The sequence below is a fragment of the Phoxinus phoxinus genome, assembly GCF_949152265.1.
Source record: "Phoxinus phoxinus genome assembly, chromosome: 22".
Classification (NCBI taxonomy): Eukaryota; Metazoa; Chordata; class Actinopteri; order Cypriniformes; family Leuciscidae; genus Phoxinus; species Phoxinus phoxinus.
The window spans coordinates 10170184-10192648 of NC_136897.1; the positions used below are offsets into that span (position 1 = coordinate 10170184).

The 22465-nt window shown below is 42.8% G+C and overlaps 1 protein-coding gene across 1 annotated transcript in view; it reads left to right on the forward strand.

Moving 5' to 3' along the window:
* The first annotated feature begins 6250 nt into the window (after positions 1-6250).
* The window catches only part of LOC306990299 (calcium/calmodulin-dependent protein kinase type IV), an 87228-nt gene continuing 71013 nt past the window's right edge, over positions 6251-22465 (forward strand). The window contains exons 1-5 of the mRNA XM_079596958.1: positions 6251-7027; positions 10271-10349; positions 10446-10508; positions 10611-10693; positions 14515-14587. Of these exons, the coding sequence (XP_079453084.1) occupies positions 6921-7027; positions 10271-10349; positions 10446-10508; positions 10611-10693; positions 14515-14587 (405 nt within the window). The 5' untranslated portion in view covers positions 6251-6920. The remainder of the gene's footprint in view (positions 7028-10270; positions 10350-10445; positions 10509-10610; positions 10694-14514; positions 14588-22465) is intronic.

Below are 22465 nucleotides of genomic sequence, written 5' to 3' on the forward strand. Positions count from 1 at the left end.
TACCTGTCAGAGATTTGATATGGGCCGTGGGATAAGACAAGGATGTCCTATATCACCTTTTCTTTTCACATTGGTTACTCAGGTCATGGCTGCTCATATCAAAAAAGCAAGTTCTCAAGGAATTTCAGTGTTTGGAAAAGAGATTAAACTTTGCCAATTAGCGGATGATACCACAATTTTTGTTAAAAACAGTGATGAATTGGATGAAGTTTTTAAAAGGTATTGAAACATTTTCTGAAATCTCTGGATTAAAGATGAATAAGAATAAATCCACTTTATTCTCCCTTAAAGATTGTATGTTGAAATAAATTTGTGGGCTACCAATTAAAGATAATACTACATACCTTGGGATAGTGGTGTGTAAAGATTTGAATCGAAGAAGCCGATTAAATTTTGAGCCTATTATTGAGAAAATTAAAAACAGATTCAATATGTGGTTTATGAGAGATCTGTCCCTAAATGGTCGTATTCTACTTTCAAAAGCAGAAGGGATCTCAAGATCTGTTTATATATCTATGTCAGCAGATGTTCCAAAAAAATTTCTCAAGGAATTAGATAAGAATCTTTATGATTTTATTTAAAAAAAAAGAAAACACACTATTTACGGAAAGATATTCTAAATAATAATAGAGACCTTGAAGTGTTAAATTTTACAGATCTCAATAATGTGTTTAAGATAAAATGGATAATCGAATTTATTAAAAATAAAGATAGTATATGGAATGTTTTCCCAAATTATATATTTAACTCTTTGGGTGGCATCAATTTTCTTATAAAATGTAATTTTTCAGTTGAAAAATCCCTGTTAAACTGGCAAACTTTCATCAGCAGGCACTGCTGGCTTGGCAATTGATCTATAAACATAACTTTTCTCACATCGTTACTTAATATGGAATAACAAAGACATCTTGTACAAAAAAAAGTCAATATTCAATAAAACATGTTAGGACAATGGAATTATTACAGTTAATCAATTACTTAATGAACAAGGTTTACTTTTAACATATTCTGAATTTCTTAATACATTTTTGATTCCTGTGAGGCCAAACGAATATGCTAATGTTTTTGATGCAATCCCTAATAATGTTGTATCACTATTACTAAATCCTGGATTCTGTTGAATCTAATATGAATATAAATGTTGATTGTCAAACAATCTTTTGTAGTGACACAATATTTATTGGGGATATTAATACTAATAGATAAATGCAGTAACAAATATATTAGAAATACTTTAAAAACAAATTATTTGCCTTGTTCTACAGGATTTTGGTCTACTTAATATGAAAATATTAATTGGAAAAGAGTGTGGTGTATACAAAATAAGTTTTTTTATTAATAATAAAATTAGAGAGGTATTGTCATGATCCTGGCTCTCTCTCTCTCTTTGTCCCTCCTTCTGTGTTTCCCTTTGTCCTGTCCTGTCCTGTCCTGTCCTGTCCTGTCCTGTCCTGTCGTGTCGTGTCGTGTCCTGTCCTGTCGACTCGAGCTGAACTGCCTCCTGTTACTGTGTGTCTCTTTGTGCTTAACCAGCTTATCCCCGCTGAGGAGAGTAGCTGTGGGTTTGTGGTCTCGCCAGCACCCCCGCGTTTAACAACCTGACCGGACCTTGCAGACCAACGCTGTTTTCTGTTTGTTATTCCAGAGAGACGTGCTGTTATTATCTCTCGCTTTCTGTTGAACTTTATATTAATAAGAGACTTATTTTCTGTCTGCTCATCGGGTCTGCCTTGCTTCAATAAAGGAACATAATTAATCTGCTACACGCCTTTGGGTCCCATCTATCTCCACATACCTGACAGAATAATCCGACCATGGACCCAGCGAACAAGCACCCCTTTCAGGCTGCGGTTGAACTCCAAGGAGCTATGCTGGGCAGGCATGGAGAGGAGATCTCCGCCACTCGCCACGCTGTTGAATCCATAGCCGTGCAGATGACTGATCTCTCCAAACAGCTGCACCTGATCCGCATGGACTCGCTCTCAAGAACGCCCGACGCTCCTGAGCCCCGGGTGAATAATCCTCTGTGTTATGCGGGTGAGCAGACCGAGTGCCTTTCATTCCTAACCCAGTGCGAAGTCGTTTTTTCACTTCAGCCCACTACTTACATCAAGGAGAGGTCCAGAATCGCCTATATCATTTCCCTCCTCAGGGGTCGAGCATGTGAGTGGGGAACGGCGGTCTGGAATTCGGATGCTGACTGTCTCAGTTGTTACTCCTCGTTTAAGGAAGAGATGTTATGGGTATTTGATAGTTCAGTTCACGGTCCAGAGGCCTCGCGTTTGCTGTCTACGCTTAGTCAAGGAAGATGCTCTGTTGCTGACTTTTCTGTGGAATTCCGAACACTCTCAACTTCATGCGGCTGGAACGAGCCCGCGCTCGTGGCGCGTTTCATCGAGGGTCTCAATGCTGATGTCAAGGATGAGGTCCTTGCTCATGAGACTCCTTCCCTCCTCGACCCCTTGATTGACTTAGCCCTTCAGGTTGAGAAACGCTTCGATTTATGCCGCCGCGCTCGTAACATGGAATCAACTCTTCATCGACCACCACTGCCTCGCCTCTTTCTGCACCTGAGCCAGAGCCCATGCAACTGGGTGGTATTCGTATATCAGCCGAGGAACGTCAACGCCGAATCACCAATCGACTGTGTATGTACTGTGCGTCTGACAAGCACTTCGCTGCCACCTGTCAGTTAAAAGCCAAGGCTCACCGGTAGAGAGAGGGTTACTGGTGAGCGCCTCTTCTATGAACCCTCCGCCTCTCTCCCGCACTACTTTTTCTGTTCATCTTCGCTGGCCCAATTCCTCTGTTTCCTGTCAAGCTTTGTTAGACTCCGGTGCCGAGGGTATTTTTGTGGATGAGTCCTGGGCTCTTGAGCACGGTATACCCTTAGTTGATCTACTGGATCCTACGACTGTTTTTGCCCTGGATGGCAGCACCCTTGCCAGGGTACGTCTCTCTACCGTTCCGGTGAGTCTTACCGTGTCTGGTAATCACCGAGAGACTATTTCTTTTTTAGTTTTTCATTCTCCCTTTACCCCCGTTGTTTTGGGCCACCCGTGGCTTGTAGAGCATAATCCTCAGATAAACTGGTCTACAAGTTCCATTCATTCTTGGAATCTCTCTTGTCATGTTAAGTGTTTAATGTCTGCTGTTCCGCCCGTATCTTCTGTTTCTGTTTTTCAGGAGGAGCCGGGGGATTTGTCAGGGGTCCCAGAGGAATATCTCGATTTGCGAGCGGTCTTCAGTCGTTCCCGGGCCACTTCTCTACCTCCACATCGACCGTACGATTGTAGCATTGAACTTCTCCCGGGTACTACTTCATGTGCAGCACGTTCGCCAAGTTCTTCAGCGGCTCTTAGAGAACAGATTGTTTGTCAAAGCCGAGAAATGCGCATTTCATGTGTCGTCGGTCTCGTTCCTCGGTTCTGTTATTTCCGCTCAGGGAATTAGTATGGACCCTACCAAGGTTCACACGGTTACTAACTGGCCCCAGCCTGATTCAAGAGTCGCTCTCCAGCGTTTCTTGGGGTTTACCACCGCTCCTATTCTCATCACTCCCGACGTTTCAAGAAAGTTTATCGTTGAGGTCGACGCCTCGGAGGTGGGGGTGGGGGCTATCCTCTCCCAGCGTTCCCCCGCTGACGAGAGGATTCACCCCTGCACGTTTTTCTCGCATCGCCTCTCCCCATCCGAATTACCGAATTACGACGTGGGTAATCGCAAGCTTTTGGCCATTCGGCTTGCGCTAGGAGAGTGGAGGCACTGGCTAGAGGGTTCTTCGGTTCCGTTCGTCGTCTGGACGGATCACAGAAATCTTGAATACATCCGTTCGGCCAAGAGACTTAACGTTCGTCAGGCTCGTTGGGGACTTTTTTTCGATCGATTCGATTTTACTATCTCTTATCGTCCCGGCTCCAAGAATCTCAAACCAGATGCTCTCTCTCGCCAGTTCTCTCCGCCTGAAGGCGTTTCCACCGAGGAGGGGATTGTTCCTCAGGAGAGGGCGGTGGGTGCGGCTGTCTGGGGTATCGAACGTCTTGTCAAGCGCACACTTTCTCACGCCGTAACGCCCCGTCTCTGCCCTAAGGGATTATTATTTGTTCCCACCTCCGCTCGTCGCGCTGTTCTTCAATGGGGCCACTCATCTAAATTATCCGCCCATCTTGGGGTAAGAGGTACTATTGCCTCCGTTCGTCAGAGATTCTGGTGGCCTACTCGTGAACGTGACGTCCACCGCTTTGTCGCGTCATGCTCTATCTGCGCTAGCAATAGACCGTCTCCTTAGACCGTTACTCGTACTGTCTCGTCCATGGTCCCATGTCGCACTCGATTTTATTACTGGGCTTCCCTCATCTGGGGGAAACACTGTAATTCTAACAGTCGTCGATCGCTTCTCTAAAGCCGCGCCTTTCATCCCGCTGCCCAAATTGCCCTCCGCCAGGGAGACAGCTCAAATTGTCGTTGATCATGTGTTTAAGATTACGGTCTTCCTGTCAACGTTGTTTCAGATAGAGGGCCTCAATTCTCTTCCCTTTTCTGGAAAGAGTTTTGTCGCCTGATCGGCACCTCTGCCAGTCTCTCCTCCGGGTTCCATCCGCAAACCAATGGTCAGGCTGAACGAGCTAACCAAATCATTGGCCGCATTTTACGTAGTCTAGCGTATCGTAATCCAGCCTCTTCGTCCGAACAACTCCCGTGGGCAGAATACGCTCATAATTCCGCTCTGTCATCTGCCACCGGTATGTCACCGTTTCAGTGTTGCTTAGGTTACCAACCTCCACTCTTCTCATCTTAAGATTCCGATTCTAACGTTCCGTCCGTCAAGTCGTTTATCCAGCGCTGCAAGCGAACCTGGAGAAGTGTCAGGTCTGCCCTTTGCAAGTCTCGTTCACATACTTGTCGGGCCGCTAACAGACAGCGTATTCAGAGAGTATGGCTTTCCACTCTTAATCTTCCACTCCAGTCCGTCTCTCGCAAGCTGGCTACTAAATGTATTGGTCCCTTCTGCATCGGCAAGGTTCTTAGTCCAGTCTCTGTTAGGCTTAGGTTGCCTCCAGATCTTCGGCGCGTACGCCCCGTTTTTCATGTCTCTTGTCTTAAGCCCATTATTCGTGCCCCTCCTCGTCCGGTAACGGCCCCTGTCCTTTGAACACTTTATAAAAGAAATTAAACAATATGGTAATAGATTAGATAAAATCAAGAACAAAAAAGCAAGAAAGACCTATGAAGATTTTAGTTATTTTAAATTACTGTAATTTTACCCCTGGCATGGTCTAATTTTTTTTAACATTTTTTTTTTACATATTAGTATGTATGTGATTTACTACTGGTTGTGAGGTGTATATTCTTGTACAAAAATATTCTTGTTTTGTTGCAAAAAATAAAAAAATAAAAAATATATCTCTGCGATTGAAGATGAGAAGCATTTTTTGTATGACTGTTCTTTGTAAATGGATCTAGAAATATCTGAGTGATCTCACACTTGTTGGTGATGTTTGTGTTGATGTATCACAGGTTTGTGAGTCAAAGGATGCATGGAGATTAGTGCTGTACATATATCATGGAATGAAAAAAAGAGCATCTGTCATGATATTGTAATCTATCTTGGAACTATGGGCCGAGAGGCCATGTATTCCTGAATAAACTATCAGTAGATAGAAAGAAATAAAGAAAGATATATCATATAGATAGATAGAAGAAAGAAAAAGATAGATAGATAGATATATAGATAGTTGGAAGAAAGAAAAAATAAGAAAGATAGATAGATAGATAGACGAAAAAGATAGATAGATAGATAGATAGATAGATAGATAGATAGATAGATAGAAATAAAGAAAGAAAGATGAAAGAAAGAAAAAATAAGAAAGATAGATAGATAGACGAAAAAGATAGATAGATAGATAGATAGATAGATAGATAGATAGATAGATAGATAGATAGATAGATAGATAGATAGATAGATAGATAGATAGATAGATAGATAACTCAAGCGCTCTGAAAGCGCGTTCTCTGTCTACTGTTACTGAAAAGACCGTATTCACAGTAATAGGCGCGCATAATTTTTTTGGCGGCTGGCTTGACCGTGTACATTTCCAAACCTAATGATATCAGAAGCACATTCGTTATTTTGATTGAATATTCCGCTTCCCATTTGCAGCCCACAGTAAAAGCCAGAAACTGGGAGTGAGGCTGAGAGGGCGTGTGTATGTGGGCGGTTTAGCGTGTGACAGACCCCCTCCCTTTCTCCACCCCTTAAGCTACCAGCACAAACATCAGTCTGATATTTACATTAGAAACGACATTTACTTCATCTTCATCCATCTAAGTCACAATATCCATTTGCTTTTTGAGAAGCATCTGAGAAATAAGACTGTTTGTTTTTAATTCTGGCGAGGACCAAAGCAAGGAATCGTTCATCATCCTCTCGCTTGTGACATCGGGAATCGCAGGATTTGGCTATGATGTTTTCTTGTGGTGTATCGTGGGAGATTTAGGGATCTATGAGGCCATTTGGAAGCTGAAGACCCACTTTGAAAACAGCCTTTGTATTGTTTTGATCAATATTTTAGAAAACTGGGTAAAAAAAAGAAGCATTTAGGCTATCTTCTTGTAGGATATAACGTTACAGATATAGATCTATTGAAATAGACCTGATTTGGAGATCAACTCCAGCCCGCAGTGATGCTTCAGTGTCAGGTCTGACTTTTAATACGCGCACTCAGACGGAAATGGAAACCTGGATATTAAATCATTGATAGCCTAACTTGAAACAGCAGATTTATAAACATAGACTAACAAACATATACAGCTTAAGCTGACTCCCAGATGTGAAAGTGACCGAGGTTCCATGGGCTTCCCTGATCTAAGGGATTAGTTGTATTCCTTATAACAGAAGAACAGTCTTCGGAGAGTCCATCATGCCCACATCTCGGTCTGGCGCATGCACGGTGGAATATTGGGTCGATGGATCGCGCCGAGATGCGACAGTGGAGGATTTCTATAACATGGGCCAAGAATTAGGCAGGTGAGTACATTACTTCATCCAATTAACATCGGTTTTGATATTATATTGAAAATACATAGGCCTATACGGTCACACTGGGTAGGCTACACATGATTTATTACTTAATTACTTGTCGACCTATTTTGTTTTTATGACTATAGTGATACAAATTAACTGATATGCAGAACCAATTATTTTTGCTTTGTACCACAATAAGTAATCATTAGATTGCAACAATAAAAAAAGCATAACATAAATATCATTGTTAGATGTTGTTACCAATAGTTGGTCCAATCAACTGGTAACAACATCTAACAATGATATTTGTTATGCTTTTTTATTGTTGCAGCCTGATGATTACTTATTGTGGTACAAATAAGTAATGAGTACATTAGTTATCATTGTGAAATAAAACTAACTTGAAAATCTGAATAAAGAATACATTTGAATAAATAATATCGGTCAAGCCAATTATTGGTCTGTCGTTATACTTAATGTGCATTTACTGTGTGGAGCTGTTATAATAGTGTTATGCAGTTGGTTATATTATGTAAAATATAAGTGTTAACATTTGTGTTGGCTGTGTCTATATGCGAGCAGGTGTTCAGGTTTTTGTACTTTTGTTTTTGTAATTAAGGTTTTTGTACTGCTATATGTATTGTGATAGGTGGTTTCTAAACTAATTGAGCTACAATTTGATCTCCCTGTAATAAACTAATTATAATGCACGTTAAGGAAACACCAAACCTTTCCAAATGTCACCAAGTATTTTAAAATGTTATCATTACCTCCCAGGATGTGGGATGCAAAATTGTGAGCAATTGATGCTGTCACCTGATTTTAGTCTGTCATTATAGCCGTGTGACCTGGCATGAAATTCAGCTCAGAGACGGACTTCTATTGGGCTCGTTTTCACAGAATTAAATGTTTTTAATGTACACGCATATTCCTGCACATTGTATGACTGTGAGTAGTTTGATGTCTATTGCTGATTATAATGAAGACTGTTTGTCAGACACTGATGTGTTAGTGTTCGATTAACAACAAGGCAGCAGATGGAGAAATGATGGCCTTCTCTTTGAGTGCTCATCTGATTGAGTCATTCAATGACCATGAAAAGCAAAGAAAGGATCTGAGAGACAACATGAGGACCATATGGTTAGATATAACACACGTATTGTATAACATAACACAGCCATGTAAAAGGGCTTATGCACTAGAGAGGGAAGGTGATTTTGTAATACATGGCATATGTTCAGTACATCAAGCTAAATCCAGTGTGTTAAGCATTTGTATATGTGAGCATTTTAAGAGCCTTGTCTGAAGTTTAATAGGCCCATTTCATTTTTGGTCCAGTTTAATTTAGTATGTGTCATTAAATGTGTATTCCCTTTAAGATTTCATGTCCTCATGGAGACTGATTGTTTATACCAGGTGTGCCGCACAAGCCCTGAAAAGTGAAGCCAAAGTGTCTCGATCGCCCCCTGGTGACTGGTCCTAGTATAGGTCATAAACTCCCTCCTCCCCATGTTATTTAACAGCACGTGAGACCAACTAAACAATTAAATTACACTTCAAATATCTTTTTTTCCAAATATGGTTTCTGTCATTTACTGTAGTTTATATTACGCTGATGTAAGTTCAAGTGTTTGTTTTTAAAATAAGTTTGCTTTTAGTTAGTTATTTGATGCGGTGGTGTGATATCATGATTGACAGCTGTGATTGACTGGTTCTCTGAGCGAAGTAGTCCCAAACCTTGACTTGACTTGACTTTTTTTCGGGATCTTCAGAGGACTGAGGTGATTGGAGCTTTAAATTTAATATCTAAATTTCTATAATTAATAAAAAAAGTGCAGAACCGTGTGCTTGCTCTTGATTCTGCGAGAGTGAGGGCGGGTGTCAGGGTTCTGTCACTTCGGTCTGGGTTATATTCTGGTTGGTGACAGAGATCTGACATTCCTAGTTTGTCCTTATGTTTAGTCTGGTTTATTGTGAGCACATGGCTTGTCTTGTATTCCGTGTGCCATGTGCTCTCCTGCCAATTGTCTAGCCCCTCCCATCTCGTTACCTGCTAATTGATTAATCTTCCCCACCTGCTTTGTTCGTTACCCTCTTTTGTTTGCTCCCTTATGCCTAGTTCACACTACAGGATTTTGAGCTCGCCGACAGGTCGGGGTGTTATCGCGTGCAAATCGCGGGGGATTAGCGGCCGATGAACGCTCGCCAATCTGTTAGTATGAAAGAGCCAACAACGCATCAAAGATGCTCGCAGACGCCTCGCAGACGCGACGCAGAGCCCAGAAAAATATCTAGCATGCTAGATATCCGGAGCTGTCGCACAACTCAACCACATGTGATGTCATGAGCTACAGCCAATCAGAGCAAGGCATGGGTTGAGGTCACTGGGAAAATACGCGTTTTTATTTTTTTTCAGAGCAAATCATCGCGCAAACAGTTTGCAGCACTAATTTCTGTCTGACGTCCATATTCAAAAAAAGACTCGCGTGTTGTGTACTTGTGTTCTTCTTCGCTGGGTAGTGGCGCGCATGCTGTATTGCGTCATTTCCGGTTCGCAGTTTGCAGTCCTGTGCTGGTTCGTTATCCATGTTTCCATCGTGTTTCCTGTTCCCGCCTTATACCTCTCTTGTTTCTTGTTGCTTAAAGGTACAATATGTATCTGATACCTCTCTTGTTTCCCCCCACGGGGTAGTTTTTGTTTGTAGTTTTGGGTATTTACTTAATAAACATCCTTATTTTCCGCACTTGTATCCTCGCTTCACTTTTGACCATTCCGTGACAGCGGAGCCTTGATTTTGCGTCTTTACTTCCTGCTCACTACTGCACAGACTCAGGTGCCGAGATCGCTACTGCGCAGACTCGGGTCCCAAGATGTCAGCACCATATCGGGACACTGGCGGGTTCACTTCTGACCAATGGAAAAGAGCGAAGGGGCGTCGTCCATCTTTTTTTACAGTCTATGGTTAATACTCAGTTGTCATAGAAATGCATGGACATAATAGTGGTGATGGGGAAGGTAGAATGTTGGTAGGAACCTCCAAGATTAGGTGAGCGGTGGAGGTCACAGTCGTGAAATGCCAACATTTTTATTTCATCAAACTTCTTGGTTTTATTAGCATCTTCCTATATGTCACGACACTTTGTGATATGTGTTTGCGTATGGTACTTTCTATGATGCAAGTTTATAAAATTTAAGATCCTTATTTAATTATGAGTATATTACAACTGCTTTGTTTTAACCACCAGGGGTGCCACATCTGTTGTGTTTCGCTGTGAAGAGAAGCAGACTGAGAAACCTTATGCTGTGAAGGTCTTGAAGAAAACTGTAAGTTGATTGGTGATTTTATAGGAGCATATTTAAATTTTTCCTGAAATCCCAGAATGACTGTTTGAGGTTATTTTGATTGTCTCATCAACTCAGATTGACAAGAAAATTGTGAGGACAGAGATTGGAGTCCTGCTGCGTTTGTCTCATCCAAATATTGTAAGATATTATGTTCCCTGCAACGAATTGTGAAATTCTCTTCACATTGGGAATATGGATGGGCTTGCTCTGATGTGACTGTTTTTCTTTGTTTTCATTTAGATTCGTTTGAAGGAAATTTTTGAGACAGAGACCGAGATCTTTCTCATCCTTGAGCTGGTCACAGGTGGAGAGCTCTTTGACAGGTATTATGTCCTCCATTAATTAGAGGCAATTCAAATGTGATTTCGAATTCAAATCAAAAACTATGACGGAAAATGTTTGTTGACAACCTTTTGTTCCCCTGACTAAGACAAGACGATGAGAGACGACACCCACGTCATAAAACGATAACTGTGACTATATCAACACATGCAATATTGTTGACGAAAAAAGACGAGACTGAAACGTGTTTACAATTTTTTTAAACGGTTTTTGTCAAATAAAGGAGACGATAACACATTGACTGGTTTTACGAGCGTTCATGCTTACGGTTGCCAGATTTCAATAATTTAACCCCTCAGTCAAAGCTTTTCTGCAAAGAAAACGATTTTACCCAGTCTTTTCAATAGTGTCTGGCAACCATGAACTGCAGCACACAGCAATGATTCGCGAACAAATATGTGGCTTTGAAGGGATCGTGAGATTCAATGACCCGTTCATAAATAGAGCTACTTGCTTCATTACTGAATAAATGAATAACTCGATGACTTACTCATAAAGACAGTGACTTATCGCCACCCACTGGCAATTTTAATTTAATATGAATCACTTTGTGATTCTACCATCATTGGATATTTATTGAACATTGTTTTATTTGAAGCATTATTTATTTTATAAAGGTATTTATAAAGGTAAACAATTAACTGGAAAAATCGATTAAAGGGGGAAAATATTGTCCCTTAATGGAAAAGGTGTGACTGCATAAGTGGAAGAGAGGGGGTACGGCACTTTAAAACATTGGAGAACCATTGAACTAAGGAAAAGGGATATGTAGAATTGCACAAGAGCTACTGCTAAAGAGTGAAATGTCAATACAGCCTGTTACTGTTTAAAGACTACATATAAATAGCTACCAAAATGAATGTCGGTAACTGCAGTTTGACTAAAAGTTGACAAAAAATGCAATGACATTTTTTCAACTAAAACTAGACTAAAACTATGAAAGACAAAATGACTAATATGAGTCTAAGACCAATAAGCATTTTCTTCTGAAGATTAAAACTAAATAAGAAATGGCTGCCAAAATTAACACTGCGAGCCAGAGACTGTTCGCGTCGTGCCTGCCGAGCCAGACACTGTTCACGTCATGTCCGCCTCACCCGAGTGTAACCCGTCTTGTCTTTCTGCGTTGTGTTCTGGGTTGTTCTCAAGTAGACACAGAGGCACGGGCTGCCACAATGCAGTTTATTATCTGCGGTCATAAACAATATGGCAATGAGTTTTGCATGACATCAGGTTAGCATCTCAGTCAAATCCAGCATTGCTCTGACTGTATTCACATTAATCACATTTAACCTATTTTCATAAAGAAAAACTACATACATAATGTAATCAAAACAAATACAAAAAAAATATCACAGATATTCCCAATAGAAAAACACATTGTAAATTCCCCTTAGTCATACATTAATTCCATTATATAAACTACACATATATTCATTGAGTCATCTCGAACAAATATGCACAAACACCCAAAAAAAAAACATACCTGCGGTCATAAACAATATGTCAATGAGTGTTGCGTGACATCAGGTTAGCATCTAAAAAAAATAGCATCACGTCAATACAATGTTAATGGTCTGCCGAACAGCTAGCTCACCACGTGCTGCAGCAGCTACTGAACTGCATTTAACATATAAAAAACACAATATCGCGGCTCGTAGTTCATTAAGACTACTGCAAGATTCACTCATCATCATAGACACTTTTACACGGTGATGAGTCAACAAATAAGTGATAATAGCAACTTATATATCTGTTTTATTATCGGAGAGACCTGACGTGAACTCACCTCGGTCAAATCCAGCATTGCTCTGACTGAGGTCAAACTTGCGCGGCGCAAGTTCCCGGTCTGATGACGTCACACGCACGCACTGCACTAACCCGACGCGCAGGCAGAATGAACCCAAAACGAAACTCCCAGTAATACAAAAATAAATATTTTTTGGTGGAATTCATAAGTATACAAATAAATCTGCTACACGAGCCCTCGTCTCCAGCCAAGATGGCCGCCGTCTCACCCGAACCCTGTGTTTATCAGTGTTTGTATTTAATTCCTTTCAGTTCAGACAGTCTACTTAGACCGCACTAAAAAAAGGCCTCTTAAAGCCGCGATATACTCACAGCGAAGTTCTTTTTTGTTCTTTGCTTAAAGGAGAACTCCGGTCAATTTTAACATTGAGCATTTACATCCTGTTTTCGGTCGAAGTCCAAAGTAGTCGATTGTCGAGTTCACGCGCGTGATCATAGGTAACTAAACCTATGCGCGTGAACTCGGCAATCGAGTTTATACTTATACGCCACGTTTATACTTATACATATACAATATATTGCTTAAATCAAGCAGCTTTGCCGTATTAAACATGAAAAACAAAGCAGCTCTCCAGTGTGTTCATGTTCTTACTCACGGACGTCTGACTTCGACGGACTGAACAGGAGAAATGAACGGGAAAAGATTTTCACATGAAAGAAGGTCGAGCCTCAGCGCACATCTACCTATTACATAATCGCCACGGACCAATGGGAGTTCAAAGGTGTTTTACCAACCATGGCAAACTTTTCTGGAAAGTTCGTACTCCCAAAACAAACTCCAAATTAAGTTTGTTCTCCGATTTCGCTTGAAGGATATTGAGGCCTTTATGGTGGTGTCCAGCACATGAATCTCATTCAGGGCCCTATCTTGCACCCAGCGCAATTGACTTTGTACGCCGACGCATGTATCATTCCTATTTTGCGCCCGCGCACAGCGGACTTTTCCCACCACAGGCGCACATCGGTAAATTAGGGAATGAACTTGCGCTCGCGGGGGTGGTTCGGCGAAAAGAGGAGGCGTGTTCCGGCAAAAAGTTCCCTGGTGCTATTTTCCAGGTTTAGAAAGCAATTCCGCCACTGACCAGGAAAAACCCAGTCTAAAGACAGTGGCGCGTTGCGCGTTAGTCATATGGTATTTTAAGGGCGCGTGCTTGGCCATAATGTAGCGTGTTAACGCGCATACACTTTGATTCTCTAATATAAACATACGCAGCAGTTTTCATTTTTGCAAATCCTACATTATTACAAGGAAAAATATTAACACATGAGGGAAATCATTGTTGTGTCCATGAAGATGTGAATTTTTTTTTATCTAAATCTAGATTAGGCTACACATATACCCAAATTATACGCCTGTTTAACTGAAGCTAATTTGGGTGGGTTTCTCCCATCCCCATACATTGTCACTTCTCTGTGTTTTACGGTCCTGACGAGAACGTCTGTCTCCTCGGCTGTGAACCGCTCCTGGCGTGCGCTGGTAAATCCGCCGTTATAATAGCAATCCGCCATGGAACAAGCGTGCCTGCTCTTAAAGGGAATGTGAGAGGACGCTCTGATTGGTTTATTTCACGAAAATAGCAACAGCGCCGGGATCTGCCCACAAAGTTACTTGCGCTTTGCGCTTTGACACTTGCGTTTCACGTTAAAATAGGGCCCTCAGTCTTTATCATCAACAACTTTCGGCTCAGGTTCTTACAGCTCAGTGGGCTGCTCTTCTACCTATCAGTGAAACGAAATTGAATAAAACAAGGTTTCCAGTAATGGGTTTAGGGTTAGGTTTGATGCAGAGCTGGAACAGGATGTGTTTGCCTAGCCTACACACATCTACACACTGCTAAACAGAGCACTAAATGCTGCCAGACACACACACATCAGCTGTTCATATTTTAAATCATTAAAAAGTCTATAGCCTATATGTGCTATGTTTTTTTAAATGTTGTTTTTGCTGAATTTGTCTTTAAGATGGTCCTACATGAGCTGTGTGTTGTTTCAGGATTGTGGAGAGGGGCTACTACAGCGAGCGAGATGCAGCTCACGTTATCAAACAGATTCTGGAGGCTGTGGCGGTAAGAGATAGGATATAAAAATATGGTTTTCACAGACGCAGACATTTTCCATTCATGTGTGAAAGACAATAATGGTAATGTAGATGTTTTGCCTTCTAATGTTTACAATGCAAAACTGCAAAAATGGCGCATTCAGAAATCTCCATGGTTTTGATGTTATAACGAGGATCTCATTAACATATTACCGCCCAAACTTACAGGTTAATGCCTGTTTATTGTTCATCTACTTAGCACACACTAAAAAAAAATATTGTAAGGATTATGCTGACATGCAGAAGTTAGCCATTTGTAATAAAGATAATTTACATACAGATGCATTAAAGGAATATTATTGGTTCAATACAATCTTAATTGTAAATGCGTGCACTAAAAACATATTTAGTAATTTACAAATGCTTGTAATGCTGAACTTTTAATGATATTTTATTGCGTGTAGTATTCTTGTTTGTTAAATGTGTATTTGTACATCTGGGCCGCCTATCTTGGCATACAATTATATGCAATTTTACCACTTAAGGTAAGGGTTTACGCCATAAACCTTAGAATGACCGAAAATTACAAGAACCACGTTATGGCACGAATAATACTCAGAGAAGATAATGTAAGTGCTTTTATAAAATTATAAGTTTCACCATTCTGCTTTTACATTTCATTGAAAGTGCCTCATGTACCCTTGATTTCTGCTTTTCTTTGAAGATAAAAAGTGATGCATCAAAATGATATTTGTGACAATCAACATTATGCTTCATATGCTGTCGATTGCCTAAAACTAACTTTTTGCTACACTTGCCAATGGCTGGTAACTTAAGAAAATGTACAGGCCATGAAACAGTGAAGATTCACAATTCTCTACTCCAATTTCAAGACCACAGCTAAAACTACTAGCCCAACTAATATAAACTTAAAACATGATTAAAGACAAGTTGAAAAAGTCAGTAATAAAATAAGAACAGATAATCAAATAACAAGCAAAAGCACAAATAAATACAATATAACAAAAATAAAAATGAGTGCTTTTCAGGTAGGTCTAACAGTAGTTTTCAGGTACAGAAATGTAATAAAGTAAGCAAATGTAAAATAACACTGCATAGTCTTCACTGTAAATTAAACATCAACACTTATTAATTAACCTATTAATTAATAATAATTGTAAAAGTTATTCAGTCAAGTGCGTGAGTGAATTTTTCTTTGTCCTTTGTTGCTTGATTAACATTTAAAACAGACAACTGCAGGATTATTAGGCTGAGCTAATGCATGGATCTAATATACATGTTTACTTTCTCAACGGTTTACGTCCACTTAAGACATAAGCCACCATGTTTACTAGGATTCTCTGTATTTTTTTTTTTACATAATTTTGTGTGAACTTGTCTGTTTAAGCCCAAGAAGACGTGAAAGAGAGCTCAGCGGCTTTCTTTTCTGGGCGCGCTTCGGATGTTTGCGCACACAAAACTTTACACTGAGTGTGTTAAATGGAGCTCGCTTTCACGTCTTCTTGCGCTTGAAAATTTCCATTGTCAAGGCTTAAACTTTCGTGAAGATACAGCACTGGCCCGTCAACTGTCCTGAGCGTCATGCACATTTGTTCACGTTCATGTATTGTAAGAATTCATAAAAATGTTACTGGCCAACTGGTGAGCGACACCGTTTCATATACTCGCCAACGCTGATTTTGCTCACATTTTTTGTAGTAGCAGTTTTAACATTAATTGACATGGCATCTGACACACAGAAGCTAATAGGACATGTTGCTATGCTTATTGGCACATCCGGTCTTTATTGGCATGTGTCAGTGGAAAGTTGCATGTGTCACTTAAACTTGTGACATGTGCCACTGACATTATCGCGGAACACTGACACTAGCGCGATTTTCCACCATCTGACTGAACAGTTCTAAAAACAGTAAGGAACAGTTTCAGTTATGTTTCCACTTAAGCCTCGTACGGCACTGCACAATTACAAACCATTCTCTGCCCAGAATTCGCTGTACGGTTGTCTAACTGTGACGAACCGTGCTGGTAGAATGCAGGAAGTGACGTCGCAAGTCAGAATTGGTCACTTGTCTGTAGCCTGGCTACTAGGGATGGTAAAATTCATCGATTCGCATCGGTGCATCGGCATAAAAGTTAATGATGTGATGCATCGATATTGGATACATTTGTATCGCATTACATAGTTTCTAACATATTTGCATTGGTAAAAAAATTTTTTTTATACAGTATATAATTATTAGTAGATGCTCTGTACTTTTATTATTTAGAAAGTGACCAATAATTTGTGTCCAATATTTTATATGTAGATTGATTCCTACTCTTTAAAGTGTTTCTCAAGCGTGTTCTCTCATCACCGCTGCTGCCACGTGAATATTATGTTTCACAACATTACAGAGTCCTTAGAGAATAGGGGTGTGCGATATTTAGTCTGTGATAATATCGTAATTGTCAGGGTTTTGTCACTTCTGTCTAGTCTCTTTCTTGGTTCGGTGACAGAGCCCTGACACTCCTGTTTTGTCTTGTCTGTGTGCCTTGTTGCAATCGCTGCACAGACAGCAGCGATTGCATTATTGAACGGTAAATATAAAATAAAACACACACCCAAGGACTTTTTCAGCTGTTATTGCATTTTGTTAATGTCAGTTTTGCATTTGGAGAGGCAGGGTGACAAAGAAATCGTCTCAGGTTACGTATGTAACCCTGGTTCCCTGAGAGGGAACGAGACGCTGCGTTGAGACGCGGTGGGAACGCCTTGCGTGATTGCGTCGTGAAGCACATCTTAAATCAGTCCAATGGAAACGGGAGACGTCATGGGCGGGTGACGTCACCGACCAGGAAGCTATAAAGCACTCCCGCGATCAGAGAACACTAGCTTTGAAAAAGCCTGAAGCAAGATGATCACAGGTATGCAGGGAGTATGGCAAAGCAACGCAGCGTCTCGTTCCCTCTCAGGGAACCAGGGTTACATACGTAACCTGAGACGTTCCCTTTCAAGGGAACTCGAGCTGCGTTGAGACGCGGTGGGAACCCTATACCCACGACGCCATATGACAAATGCCTGTACTGTATGAAGACCATGCGCACACTAGAAACAAGCCCCCTAGACCCTGGAGTGGAGTCTAGGTCCAAGTCATAAAAAATAGACAACTGTATGCGGTAAGGACATCCTGCCGCATTACAGATGTCGTGGAGAGAAACTCCTGAATTTAAAGCCATACTCCTAGTAGAGTGGGCCCGGACAGCCAAAGGTGAAGGCTGTCCAGCCGCTACATAAGCAAGTGAGATAGCCTCAACTACTCGCTTGCTCAATATCTGTCTTTAGCTTTTCCTGATTAAGGTGGAGGACAGAAGGCCTGCAGCACAAATGACCCGCAAATTGAGTAGGGACCTAGGAATACAACCCGGCCTGGGGTGAAGAAAGACTACCACCATACCAGGTGCAAATCCAAGTACGTGCAGGCCTCAGCCTCATGTACCACGGAGAAGATGAAATAAGGATCTCTCCTCAGAGATAACCCAGCAAAGAAACATACATTGCAGAAATCAAGTACTGTACCATAGGGCAGATAGCAAGATTCAGAAGGTGTTCTGCACACCAGGCAGAGAACAGTTTACATTTCAATTTTCAGTCTTCTCGTGGAGGGAGCTCTAGACTGGAGTAAGGTCTCCACGACCTCAGTCGAGAGACCTGAATCTATGAGCTGGGCCCCCTCAGAGGCCGAGCCCACAGTATCCATGACTCCAGATGAGGGTAACTCCCGGGAGCAGAGATATCGGGAAATGCGTACAGGTGTAGCCTCGACCACACCTAATACATCGCATCCAGTCCAAGCGGAGCTGGATGCGTCAGGGATAACCGCAAAGGCAAAGTTTTAACCGAAGTTCTCCCAAAGAAGCTCCACCACCTCGGGGTGAAGTCTCCATTCCCCGGGCCTCAGCCCCTGCCTCAACAGGATATCTGCTCTGATATACGAGACCATCAGTGTGTTGTCCGGGAGGACAGGCACATGGTGACCTCTCGGTTCTGACAGGAAGTATTGAGATTCTCGGAATACCGCCATCACTTCTAGCCAATTATGTGCCAAAAGGAGATGGTCCTGCCAAAGACCCTTCGCCGAATGACCACTCATGATCACCCCCCACTTGTGAGGGAAGCATCCGTCGATAGCATAAGCGTCAACAAGAAGCCCCCAACACTGGGCCTGGGCGAGAAACCAAGGTTCTTTCACATGACCGAGGCACGTAGGCATAGCCGCGTGACCTTGATCATGCGAAAACGGATTTCCCCTCGGAGAAAACCCCTTGGTCCTGAGCCACCACTGCAGGGGTCTCATGTACAGAAGGCCAAAAGTAATTACGTTGGACGCAGCTGCCACAAGACCCAACAGTCTGAAACTGTTCCACAGTGAGTGACTGGCCTAGTTTTACCCCATTTACGGCGAATCATTTATAACACCTGGAAAAGTGGTCCTCTGAGTTGGGAGGAGCACACTCTTCTTGGCGTTGAGTCGCAACCCCAACATCTTAAATGAGACAGAACGACATCTCGATGCCGAACTGCTATCTGCTCAAATTGAGCTAGGATCAACCAATCGTCGATAGTATAATACGCAAATGCGCTGGAGTCTCAGAGGAGCCAGAGCTGCATCCACGCATATTGTAAAGGTGTGGGGTGATAAACCTAGGCCGAACGGAAGAACCCGATATTGGTATGCTTCGCCCCCGAAAGCAAACCTCAGGAACCTCCAGTGATGAGGATGGATAGATAAGCGTCCTTCACGTCTACTGTGACAGACCAGTCCTCGGGCTGAATCTGTGACACAATCATATTAGCGTAAGCATACTATGAACATGAGATTCTGAAACCTGCCGTTTAATTGACGCAGGTCTAGAATAGGACGCAACCCCTCATCCTCATTCGGAACAATGAAGAAGCGGCTGTAAAACCGTGACTGTCTGCTGGGAGGAGGAACCCCTTCTATAGCTCCTTTTTGCAAAAGTGTCAGCACTTCCTGCTCCATAACCAGAGCCTGCTCGAGGTCCAACACTGTGGGGAGGACCCCTAGAAATCTGGGCGGACGAGAACCGAACTGAATTCTGAACCCTTTTCTATAGTGTGCAGGACCCACTGAGAAATATGTGGCAGTAGTTTCCACGCTGCCAGAAATTCTGCTAAGGGCACCAGTCTCTCGAGACTGGCCTCTGGATTTGGTTGAACAGTCACTTCAGTGCCCTGAAGCGGCGAACCGGCAGGGAACAACCGAACTGACCGTTCTACGACCCTCCTCGGAGGATCGTTTGGGGACGCTGACACCTCGGTGCCCTGAACGGAGGACCGGCAGGGAACAACCGAACTGGCAGCGCTGCGACCCACCTCAAAGAGTCGCACCCCAGAGGTCGCCGAGGAGAAGCGATTTCTCAAAACCGTCCCTGCCCCGGAGGAACCTTCAGAAGCCTGATAGCCTCAGCGTCAGGACTTCTTGTCTAAGTTTTATTAGAGATAACTACAGTCCTCAGATCTTGCCTACCTCTAACTATCTTAGCTCCAACGACCCTCCTCGGAGGATCGTTGGAAAGAGCAGGCACCTCGGTGCCCTGAAACGGCGAACCGGCAGGGAAACCGAACTGACTGCTCTACGACCCTCCTCGGAGGATCGTTTGGGGACGCTGACACCTCGGTGCCCTGAACGGAGGACCGGCAGGGAACAACCGAACTGGCAGCGCTGCGACCCTCCTCAGAGAGTCGCACCCCAGAGGGCGCCGGGGAGAAGCGATTTCTCAAAACCGTTCCTGCCCCGGAGGAACCCTCAGAAGCCTGATAGCCTCAGCGTCAGGACTTCTCTTCTAAGTTTCATTAGAGATAACGACAGTCCTCAGATCTTGCCTACCTCTAACTATCTTAGCTCCAACGACCCTCCTCGGAGGATCGTTGGAAAGAGCAGGCACCTCGGTGCCCTGAAACGGCGAAACGGCCGGGAAACCGAACTGACTGCTCTACGACCCTCCTCGGAGGATCGTTTGGGGACGCTGACACCTCGGTGTCCTGAAACGGTGAACCGGCAGGAGAACCGAACTGGCAGCGTTGCGACCCTCCTCAGAGAGTCGCACCCCAGAGGGCGCCGAGGAGAAACGATTTCTCAAAACCGTCCCTACCCCGGAGGGGACCACCCTCAGAAGCCTGCAGCCTCAGCGTCAGGGCTTCTTCTTCCAAGCTATATTAGAGATAAAACAGTTCTCAGATCTTGCATATCTCTAACTGGCTAGACAGCGACCGCCACCCAGGTCCCTCTCGATTGTGGATGAGCCCGAATGGCGACGCTCTAATTTGCAGCACTTTAAGCTGCGAGGAGCTTTAGTAGGCTGAGACTGCTCCCGCCCAGCAGTCTCAGGAACATTAGATCGGTGAGGAAGACACCTCTGGAACGCCGCTGGATAGAATATATCTTCATTTTGTTGAAAGCGAAGCGTTCAGAGAACAGACATATATATATTATTATTATTTTATTTTTCCTTTATTTTTCTTAACATCAGAAAAACTTATATATATATATATCACTCCGTGGCCACCAGCAGGAAAACAACCGAACTGGCAGCGCTGCGACCCTCCTCAGAGAGTCGCCCCTCACATGCATCCATGTCCTTATATAGTTTACCCACCAATGCTGCCTAATAATATTTATCTATTATTTATGATGGCTGGTGGATAACGTCGGGGAAATGATGACGCCGACTCGGGAGAGAGATAGCTAGTAAGCGTCTCTTTAACCCGAGGCACTGTCATACTATGACATTTAATACTCAAAACATTACTTTAGTAGAAGTTTTGGGGATAAACACATAAAATAGAAACCGGTTTATTCCACGATCTCAACTCCTCAGTGTAGAGATAGGAAAAAACGGCAATCCCCGACGAGGAGGCTGAGATATAGAGATTTAATTATATTCTCACACTCATAATGTTCAGTTGGCCAGAAAACATTTAACTTGGCAATCAGCACAAAATAAAACCTCCTTTTATAAGCTCCTCTTTATACAACAGAGTTATGAGCTGACTTATTTATTTATTCATTGAAAACTCACACACATCTGCTTTATTCATATATATATATATATAGATAGGCTATAGCCTACACATATATTGTTTTTAAACACTAACGATCACCAATTCCTCGGAACTGGAGATCGCAGCACGAGAGTCTCATCGCGGGGAAAAGAAAACGCAGCGCGTGCTTCTCCCCGAGATAAGCCACTGGATTTAACACGTGAAGGCAGAGATAGGGCGCGCCCGTCTCAAACCTCGCTGTTAGATCCATTTGCGCTCCCCAAGATGCGCGTCACCGTTGTGCCTCGGCAGCAGCGGGACTCGCGCCTCGGGAAGCGCGCACCGAATCGTCCTCCTCGAAGAACGCCCGGCGGGAGCGAGGTGATTAACAGACAACCTCTCGCAACTCAGTCAGCCCCCTCGAGAACTGACTGGGTATGCTCTACTCCCAAACAAGCAACGCAAAGCTGATGCGCGTCCCCAACCGAGATAACACGAGGGTAGGGAACAACACAACGTTTTGAATTCTTGTTTCTTCATAATATATATCTAGATACTGAGACAGACAACAATAAATAGACATGGACAGACAGAGAGCGCTTGCTGAAGGCAACAAAGCTAGTGTTCTCTGATCGCGGGAGTGCTTTATAGCTTCCTGGTCGGTGACGTCACCCGCCCATGACGTCTCCCGTTTCCATTGGACTGATTTAAGATGTGCTTCACGACGCAATCACGCAAGGCGTTCCCACCGCGTCTCAACGCAGCTCGAGTTCCCTTGAAAGGGAAACTGTATATTACTTAGATTACTTAGAAGTTTTAGGCTATATTTTTAGAGGGAAAAGC